Consider the following 9,808-nt stretch of genomic DNA (forward strand, 5'->3'; position numbering starts at 1 on the left):
TCCAGTGAAATATATTTATGTTTGTGGTTGTAATGTGACAAAATATGGAAAAGTTCAAGGGGTATGAATACTTTTGCAAACCACTGTAAATCTGTTTGTCCAGAAAACAGGACTCCGCAACGGACTGAACTCTCTTGTTTGATAAGACACTCTTTGAGCTGGGAGCCCTGTGATAGGCTGGAGAGTACATGGGGCGATCTGTGATTGGTTATAAGCACGTCATATGTTGTTATCATGGTGTATATTATTGGCTGTGTCCGCTGACGTGTCAGCGACGAGCCAACAGAACTTCCTGATTGGGTCCTGTTTGTTTGTTGCTCAGAATTAAATCATTTATTATGACCATACACACAGACTTTTCTGGCATTATTCCAACGTGTTTCTGCCTTCATACCACGCCAGAAATTGGCGTTGTCGAGATGGCGGCTTCAAGGACCGGAGGACGGCCTGCTGAAGTTTGATAGAGGGTTTACGACAATGTAGTGGCACAGAAACTTTTTTATTGACAAATTTAGTCAAATATGTCAACAACGGAAGACTTGTCCATCCAGCCTTACTAGTTGGAGCCAGAGTCTGACCCAGAGCCAGAGGATAATGAAGATCATCAGTTGGTAAGTCCAGACCTGTAAGTTCCATCACAAAAAAAATTGACATATTTTTCACTGGTTGAAAAATATGACCCAAACAGAATTTAAAGATATCTACAAAGCACCAGAAGAAGACTCTAGGTCTTATGGTCTTACGGTGCATGGGGATGGATAAAGAATCCATGTGAGCGAAAGTGGGTCCATGCTCTCCCCAAAAAGACACTGGTCTTTATTGAAACTTTCCTTGGATGAAGGACACGAAGAATTATTTTCCTTTGACTACTCAGAGCCAGGCAATGGCCTATTTTGCAAAGAGGAAGAAGACTCGAAGTACACAACAACATGTATTTGGATTTTGAATGATATGTCCCCTTTGAAGATAGCTAGTGGACGCTTTCCATAACATTTTCTCACCAGCCTTCCTGTCAAATCAAACTTTGTTCTGGAACTTTTCAGAGAACACCTGTGTCATCAGACCTCTGAGACAATTGGAGAAACCAGTCCAGATACTTTTACACACAAAGCCTTCCCACTCACTCCCCCTGTTGACTCATCCTTTGCTCAACACTTCTCTGGATTCCTGTAACTCACAGGACGATTCCTAGAAACCTACTCAAACTAACAAAAATAACTCACCACAAACCTTGTGTAACTACATTTTTGGAAATATATGCACCTGTGGTTTTCCTCCAGGTGAATTTCCTCACAACTTCCTGTGCTGTTAAAAATAAATCCATATAATTTACTTTTGTTTCTGTGTTTTTCAGCTCAGTTTTCCAAATCGTGTACAAAACCCTATAAAATATGACATATAGTTCTTTTTCTAATAAGTATTGTTAGTGTAAAAAAATCATGGGAAGCTAATTCAACATTTTTTTATTGGTGGGACCACAAAGAAGTTTTCCTGGGTGTCCAATCCTGGTCTTTGAGGGCCACTATCCTGTATGTTTTACAGTTTTTTCTGTTCCAACACATCTAATGTGAATTAATGGGTGAATAATAGGCTTCTGCAGAACGTGAAGAGGAATCAGGTGTGTTTGAGCAGAGACACAAGTAAAACATGCTGGATGGTGGCCTCTGAGGACCAGGATTGGACACCCCTGTATAATTGTAATTGTTCGGGGTGCAACATGTACCCGTATTGAACCGTTCAATGCAGTGCTTTAGGTTCAATACACACTTGTATCAAACAATACAGATTTTTAAAAATTATTTTATGAACTTGTCTTCTGAAGATGCTCTGTGTTGAAGGATCAGAGGATCTTTGTTCGACTACTCCATCTAGGCTGTATTTTCGAGTGCAGATCCACTGAGAAATTTGCTGTTTCAACAAATTTTAAGTTTAAATTTAATTTAAAAATGGTACTTTTGAGGTTAAACTAATGTTCATAAATAATTTCAATAAATTACAAGTTAAAAGGGGCATGGAAATTTCTGTTATTTGTATCGAAAAAATATCGAACCGTGAGACTAAAGTAAGGAACCGAACCGAATGGTAAATTTTCTGTTTCGTTGCACACCTAGTAATTAACAGTAATGTTCAACAATATGCAATAAAACATATGGAAGATTGTGTTAAAAACTTGATTGATTCTCCATACTTCTTATATGCTGCAAGCATTTAACACAAAACCAAAATCCATGTTTTGGTTTTAGAAAAATTAAAAGAAAAAAATGGCCAATTGCAATTTTTAATGCTAATAGATTTAATTAAAATGGAGAATATTACCTCATATCAGTTAATGCTTAGAGCAGGGGTGGGGAATCCTGGTCCTGGAGGGCCACAGCCCTGCATGTTTTACTTGTTTCTCTGCTCCAACACACCTGATATGAATGAATAGATGATTTTCAGGCTTCTTGCAGTATGGAGGACCAACACTGACATAATTAGAAATAAAAGCAGAATTATATAAATGAACCACTAAATAAATACATTTAAAATGTACCAATTAAAATAACAAAGGAGAACTTTGTCTCATGTTTTTTGTTTGAAATGACTTGAATATTTATTTTTCCAGGTTAGTATAAATTAGTCTATATATTTTAACACATAATTTAAATTTTATTGTTTTTAACATACATATTTTGTTGTTTTTCCTTTAAATTCTACATGCATTTGTGTCTCTTAAATATTTATACTTAATTATTTTTATATTTTTCCCACAAGTCTTTAAAKTTTAGTTTAAAACAAAGGCAAGGAGAAAAACTTACCCATGCCTTTGTTTTTAACTAAACTTCAAACTTTAAGCCAAACTGAGGCAGCACATGCCTGCAACACATCGAAATAAAAAAGACTTGTGGGAAAAAACTATAAAAGTATTTCAATTTAAACATTTAAGAGACAAATGTACGTGCAAGTAAAAAGTAAAACTGAAAAATATATATTTTAAAAAACAGTCAAATTTGAAGTGTGTTGAAAAATATCAATTAAACGAGAATTAAATTACAAAACATGAGGTGAAGTACTTTTTTAATTGAATTGGTGCATTTTAAGTGCATTTATTTATTTAGTGGTTCATTTATAGATTTCTGCTTTTATTTATAATTACGTCAGTTTGGGTCCTCCATACTGCAGAACTTGGAAGGTAAATCAGTGACTGAATCAGGTGGGTTGGAGCCAGGAAAAACGTAAAACATGTAGGGCTGCGGCCCTCCAGGACCATGATTGCCCACCCCTGGCTTAGAGTATGTGTTGGGGATCTGAATTGTAAAATTCTGTCCTCCAGTCTTACAATGATGACCAGCATGAATGCAAGTTGAGCGATAGAAACGCTTTGCAGAAGTCTGTTTTATTCTGAAGGAGGTTCGGTCTGTTTGAGAAAGTCAAAGTTGGAGCCCAGATCAGAAACATTCCTGCAGCTTTGCCTTTAATTTGTCGCTCAATTAGAAAACAATGTTTTCAAATCAGAATTAAATCAACAGATGGAGCTTAAAGTAAGAACACTGTAATAGTTTTTAAAGACAATTAAAAATTTCACTTTTTTCCGTGAGCAGTTTGACCTTATGCTGGTAATAATTAACTACTCATGGATGATCTATTTAACAGATGTGGGTTCAAAATAAAGATTCATGGAAGTGTTGTAATAAATGAACATTAAAAAGTTTTTTAAAAGAGAAAAGTGCCATCTCTATTTCTGCAAAATGATTACAAATTTGGTGAATATTTGTTTATTTTTTTTCATCTTGTTTATATTTCTTTTTTTTACTATTTTTTTATTTTCAAATTTAAAAACCAAAAACATACAGTAGCTCAGATCCAACTTTACCAAAAGTAAATCCACATAAGGATCAGATATAATCATTCAGCCATTAAAACAAATGACCTTGAAGTAGTTGAGAGGTCGCTTCTAGGATTCCAGGTTGAATAGAATGTGTCCAGTGAGGAGTTAAGCAAACATGTAATATATTCATTGGGAATACATTCCTGTATCATATTGTGCCATGACCTCATGGCACATTATGATTATTTCTTAATACCAAAAAGAGAAATGAAATACTGAAAGGTCTTTTACGGTATTTCTCATTTTAAAAGAAAATCTGTTATTGGGCTATTGCTAACTACAGTATCTCTTCATGGATATTTACTACTGCATGGAGGAAATGGTTTGTATTTTATAAAGTTCACAGAAACATATGAATTTGTTTGTGTGTTGAAAATACCATCTTGGGTATCTATAGGACCGGTGGATGAAAATCTTGTCAGATAGAAAACGCACACACCATTTTAAGGTGCTCTGGCTAGTTTTGCCATTTCTCCACAAATACTAAATCCACCATAAAGGATGCCGACCTTAATCTTTGAACCAAATTATCTCCATCTTACCAGCAACGCTTACAGGAACACAAACTGAGCATGTCCCAACAAAGGCAGCGGGGAAAATATAAGCAACACAAATGTGTTTATAAAAGCATTTTAAACTTGAAATTGGCATTCGTTAAGTCAATTAGAAAACCTGGAAAACAAGTGAACAGAAAGAAAAAGAAGGAAGAGACATCTCAGAGGGGTATGCAGTTTAACGGAGGGAAGGGTCAACAAGAAGCTGAACAACCTTGTCGAATATGGAGGAGCCAGCTCTACAGGTGAAGATCAGAGGCAAGATTAACTATTTTGAGGACATTAACATTTTGGACAGAAAACAAAGATAGTTTAAGAGAGGGGAGAACAGAGGATGTGGCCTCATCATCTATCCTAACTTTTTCCAAATCATTCACACCTTTAAACACCGGTCAAAACACTTTATACCAAGAGTGTCAAACTCATTTTCACTGAGGGCCACACAAACATTATGCTGGCCCTCACCAAAAAGGGCCTGTTGTATTTAACTTTGATATTTCGTGTTCAACTTTGACTAAAAACACAAAATGTCACTTTCTTCGTCTCATTGCTAAGGCGGAGCACCGCTAACAAACAACAACTGAGCTCTACTTATTGGTATTCCTGCATATAAACTGTGTTTTAACATCTTTAAAACACTGGTAGGTACTACGTGTACAACTGACAAAATGTGAAATAAATAGTAAAGAAGTAAAACCAAAAGTAAGAGAGTTCTTAAAATCTGAACTATCACTTTCACTATCACAGGTAATTCCCACTGGAGGGAAGTTCAGAGGGTCAATCAGATTTCAGCTGGGGCCATTGCCCCTGTGGCCCTGCCCCTAGAAACACCCCTGCACTAAATAAGTTCAAGCCATTCACAATGTACCATTTGATGGCACCAGAACATTTCAAACAAGTTGAAAGAGGGGCAACAAGAGGCTGTAAAATAAGTGTTGTGAAGAGGAAACAGCTAGAGGAGCAGTGTTCAGCTAGGTTCATTGGCAAAAAGTCAGTATTAGACCTGGATTTAGAAAGGCTGACTATTTCAGAAATAAAGACTGGTGCTGATTCATCTGTCTAAAAAAGTTGCCTTATCGGTAACCAGCAGCTGACATAAATTTACAACATTTTCATGCAATAAAACAGATACTGGGAGTGACTATTTTGAGGCAGTCACGAGAAAAGAACTTTATATCCCTTTAGAGGGAAACGTAGCCTTGCTTGTACAGCAGTTTCATTTTTCTTGCAGACACCGCTGAAGAAACACGTTCTCACAGCATGAACTCCTCATCTGAGACATTCCCTTCACAGGCCCCAGAGGAGATTGACGGCGGGGTAATAGGGGCTTGTGTGATCCTGGGCCTTGCCTTCACGATCGGCGTTCCTGGGAACCTCTTTGTGATCTGGACTATCCTGAAATATATCAAGCAGCGCGTTCACACCGTGGTTCTCCTCTTGCACCTGGCTGCTGCAGACCTGCTGATCCTCATCACCCTGCCTCTGTGGATCTACTCCCTGCTGCGCACCTGGGTGTTCGGAGAGATCGTCTGCAAGCTTTTCGTGTACGTCATCATGGTGTGCATGTTCAGCAGCATCTTCTTAATCACCTTAATGAGCGTGGAGCGCTATTTAGCCGTCTGTCAACCTTTTCTGATGATGCGCTGGAAGAGTGAGAGCAACATGAACAGATGCCTTTTTCTTTTGTGGATGCTTGCTTTGCTTCTTGGAGTTCCTGCATTTCTCACTCAAACAGTCACTGAAACTGATGGTCTTAAGCAATGTTTGACCAAGGAATTCACTTCTAAGATTCAACTCATCCTCGTCTTATGTCTGGAAACCTCACTGGGCTTTGTGCTTCCTTTAGTTACGCTCAGTAGTTGTTACTGTCTTGTGGAGATGCAGCTCAAGAAAATTAGTTTCAGCTCCAAACAGAAATCTAGAGTTCTCATTCACACCGTGGTGGTAGTTTTTATACTGTGCTGGCTGCCTTATCACATTGTTAACATCACTGATCAGGTGTGTGTTTACATAAAACACGAATGTGTGCCGAGGAGCCTCATCTTTAGCACCGGTGCGCTTGTTTTCATCAGCAGTTCAGTGAATCCTGTGTTGTACACTTTCTTCGCCAGGAACACCAGAGAGAGTCTCGGAGAGTCTTGTCTGATCAAGCTGTTCCAGGAAGTGGCCACTAGCACAAATAAACTCTGGGAGACTGCAATGCAACAGCAAAATAACCAGAGGGCAGCAAAAGAACAGTCAGAACTGATCCTTCTGTCTTAAAAAAAAGTGTTAATTAGAAGTACTGTCGATGATAACCTGGTGATTTCATTTGTTACCACTTATTTTGATTTTTGTAATACATTATGTTTCTCAATTATAGCTTAAGAACCATTTGTAACAAAATAAATGCTCTTGAAATCTGCTGTGAATTGATTTTTTTATTTTTAATCATTAAATTTGATTATTCTAGTCCATGTTTGATTTAATAGATTGCCGGTTGATTGTTTCCTCTAAAAGACACATTTATAAGGAATTCAAAATCTGCCTCAACTAGCAAATGACTCACTCTCTTATTTCTAAAATGAGTGATTTACAAAGAAAGCCACATCATTTTAATAGTGTCATCATCCTTCATCAGTGGTTGTGGCAACAAGAGGTTAGCGTTTGAACTTTTGCCCCAGCCATCTCAGCTGTTGTGCTCTTGGGCAAGACACTTTACCTGCCTCGTCTGCTGGTGGTGGTCAAAGTGTTTGGTAGCCTCGCCTCTGTCAGTCTGCTCCAGGGCAGCTGTGGCTACAATGTAGCTTACCACCATCAGTGTGTGAATGTGTGAATAAAAGGGTGAAGTGCTTTAAAGCCTTTGGACTTGATAAAGTGCTATAAAAGTTCAGACTATTTTACCATGTCTGTTACATAACAGTCACATCCATAACTTATTTTCATTGTATTATTTTACAAAATCCCTTCAAAAATATTATCCTTAACATATTTTCTTCATTTTCACACAAATAATGTAATGTCATGTTCTCATACATTAAAAATTTGCAGTTCACCAGCTTAAAGATAATTCCAAAGAAACAAACCTAAATCACTAAGTATCAGTGAATAATAAGGATACCAGTTTTGAATTGTTTTCTGTTTTACATTTTATATAAAAAGAAAAAAGATCATTTCTATTCTGTAAAAACATTATTACCTGATATTTAACATCTTGTTTTCAAACTATTTTGTGCTTCTTGAGTAGATATATCAGATCTTTTGAGGAGGGGTTATGAATAATTTATATCTTACCTGTTGTAGATAACTATTTGAATAATCACAAGGTAACTGTTAAAAAACAAAACAAAAAAATCTAAAGCAGTATGTGCATAAATCATGCTGAAAGTTATCAGATTGGTGAGACAGCATCAGTTTAATTTGTTTAGCCGTTAGCTTGCCGGTCCAGTCAGAATTTACTCCGTTTCTCCAAACTGAGGTCACTGAAAGACAGGTAAGATATTATTTGCTCGTAACCTTTCTTCTAAAGCCCAATTCAAAAGGTCTGAACTATCCCTTTATGAGTATTTGATTCATCAAGTTTGACCCCATGAAGTGTTGGACTATGCTTTTTTTTTTTCAATAGACTACTTTAATTTCTTTCAGAAGTTTGAAATTTCTTAAGTAATTTAGGAGGAACATTTATTTCCTTTTTTCAATTTAAACTGATGACCTGAGGTAAAAAAAAAAAAATTAGCAAATATCACACGCATGACTCACAGCTGTGTCTCAAAAAGCCTTGTCAGGAAACCCTGTTCCTGTGTAGACTTGATATAAAGGGGAAGTGATGACTTTCTTTCTTTCCATCCAGACATCCCAGTCAGCACATACATCTGCAGCATGAACCACTCAGATGAGGCTTTGTTTGCAGAAGAAATGGCCCCTGAGGGGTTTGATGGAGGAACAGCGGTGGCGTGCACCATCCTGGGTTTGTCTTTTCTGGTTGGAGCGCCGGGGAACCTGCTCGTGATCTGGACTATCTTGAGGCACGTGAAGCAGCGCTCCCACACCGTGGTCCTCATCCTGCACCTTGCTGCCACAGATCTGATGGTCCTCATCACCCTCCCTCTGTGGATCTACTCCCTCGTCCACTCCTGGGTGTTTGGGGAGGCCTGCTGCAAGGCCATGGTGTTCCTGATCAACGCCTGCATGTACAGCAGTGTCTTCTTCATCACTCTCATGAGCGTGGAACGGTTCGTTGCTGTGCGTTACCCTTTCATTTCAGCTGTCTGGAAGAGAAAGAAAGCTCTGAATAAATTGCTGCTGGCTCTGTGGATAGCAGCGTTTCTCTTCAGCATACCCATCATCCCAACTCAGATTGTTGGGAGCGACTCTGACGAGGAGCACTGCTTGTACCGTAGCTACACTTCGCCAACTCAAGAGCTGGTGTGTGTGCTGCTGGAGACAGTGGTGGGCTACATCTTACCCTTCATTATCCTCGTGGTCTGCTACGGCTGCCTGTGCAGCCGCATCACTCAGATGTCTTTCAGGTCAAAACGCAAATCCACCGTCTTGATAGCCGGCATAGTCGTTGCCTTCGCCATTTGTTGGACGCCTTACCATTTAGGAAACATCTTGTCGATCATCATCCTGGCCATTGAAGACTCGTTCAAAGATGCAGCGGAGAAACTGGAGAATGTCAGAAGCACCACGGCGTTCATCGCAGGAGCTATGGTCTTCATCAGCAGCACAATTAACCCGGTCCTCTATATGTTTGCGGCCCACTCCTTCAGGAACTCGCTGAGCGACACCGGGATCCAGAAGCTTTTCCGCCACATCTCCAGCACCTCCCCAGGAGAGGGGAACAGGGAGGTGTCCTTCGTGTCCAAGAGGCACAGCAATCAGACCGAAAGCTCTACCTGTATGACTGAGCCGAAGGACCAGATGAATATATTGATAAAAATGTGTGAAAGCAATCCCCCCTCTGATACCGAAATTGTGTGAGGACATTGTTTGTGTTTTGTCTGTGTAGATATTAGTGTGCATACTATAGGAAGCCACAGTCTCTTATTATATGAAGGAATATTTGTACAAAGTTTTGCAATATTTTACACAAAATCTTTATAACAGTGTTTTACAATTTTACAATGTATGTGTGTAAATTTTCCATTTAATGTGTTTTCTATTAATTTATATTTATAAAATGTTAAGTGGTCATGATTTTACTGCATATTTGCCAAATTATGTATCATAAAAAGAGCAAGTAACTATGTTTGATGAGATGTGTCTTAATTAAAGCTTTTGTAAATAATAATAATAATAATAATAAATAACTTTTCTCATTTTGTTTATGTTAAAGATTAAACATATTAAATCTAAGTCGGCACAAATGAACTTTTTTTTTAGGATAAAAGGATCGGTAAGTTTT

At 38.2% G+C, this 9,808-nt stretch overlaps 2 protein-coding genes across 2 annotated transcripts; both read left to right on the top strand.

Annotated features, from left to right (window-relative positions):
• Window positions 1–571: 571 nt before the first annotated feature.
• si:dkey-148a17.6 (leukotriene B4 receptor 1) lies at window positions 572–9,808 on the top strand. The gene is made up of 2 exons (XM_014004540.1): window positions 572–611; window positions 8,252–9,808. Exon 2 carries the CDS (start codon window positions 8,281–8,283, stop codon window positions 9,382–9,384), a length of 1,104 nt encoding a protein of 367 aa, XP_013859994.1. The 5' UTR covers window positions 572–611; window positions 8,252–8,280; the 3' UTR covers window positions 9,385–9,808.
• Window positions 5,562–6,827, top strand: LOC106514985 (leukotriene B4 receptor 1). Its single transcript, XM_014004541.1, has one exon. The coding sequence runs from the start codon at window positions 5,683–5,685 to the stop codon at window positions 6,682–6,684; it is 1,002 nt and encodes a 333-aa protein (XP_013859995.1). The 5' UTR covers window positions 5,562–5,682; the 3' UTR covers window positions 6,685–6,827.

This window comes from Austrofundulus limnaeus, unplaced genomic scaffold (genome assembly GCF_001266775.1).
Source record: "Austrofundulus limnaeus strain Quisiro unplaced genomic scaffold, Austrofundulus_limnaeus-1.0 Scaffold25, whole genome shotgun sequence".
Taxonomy (NCBI): Eukaryota; Metazoa; Chordata; class Actinopteri; order Cyprinodontiformes; family Rivulidae; genus Austrofundulus; species Austrofundulus limnaeus.

Bases quoted from the DNA above. Each gene is read 5' to 3' on its own strand.
- si:dkey-148a17.6 (XM_014004540.1), top strand. From the start codon at position 8,281: ATGAACCACTCAGATGAGGCTTTGTTTGCAGAAGAAATGGCCCCTGAG.
- LOC106514985 (XM_014004541.1), top strand. From the start codon at position 5,683: ATGAACTCCTCATCTGAGACATTCCCTTCACAGGCCCCAGAGGAGATT.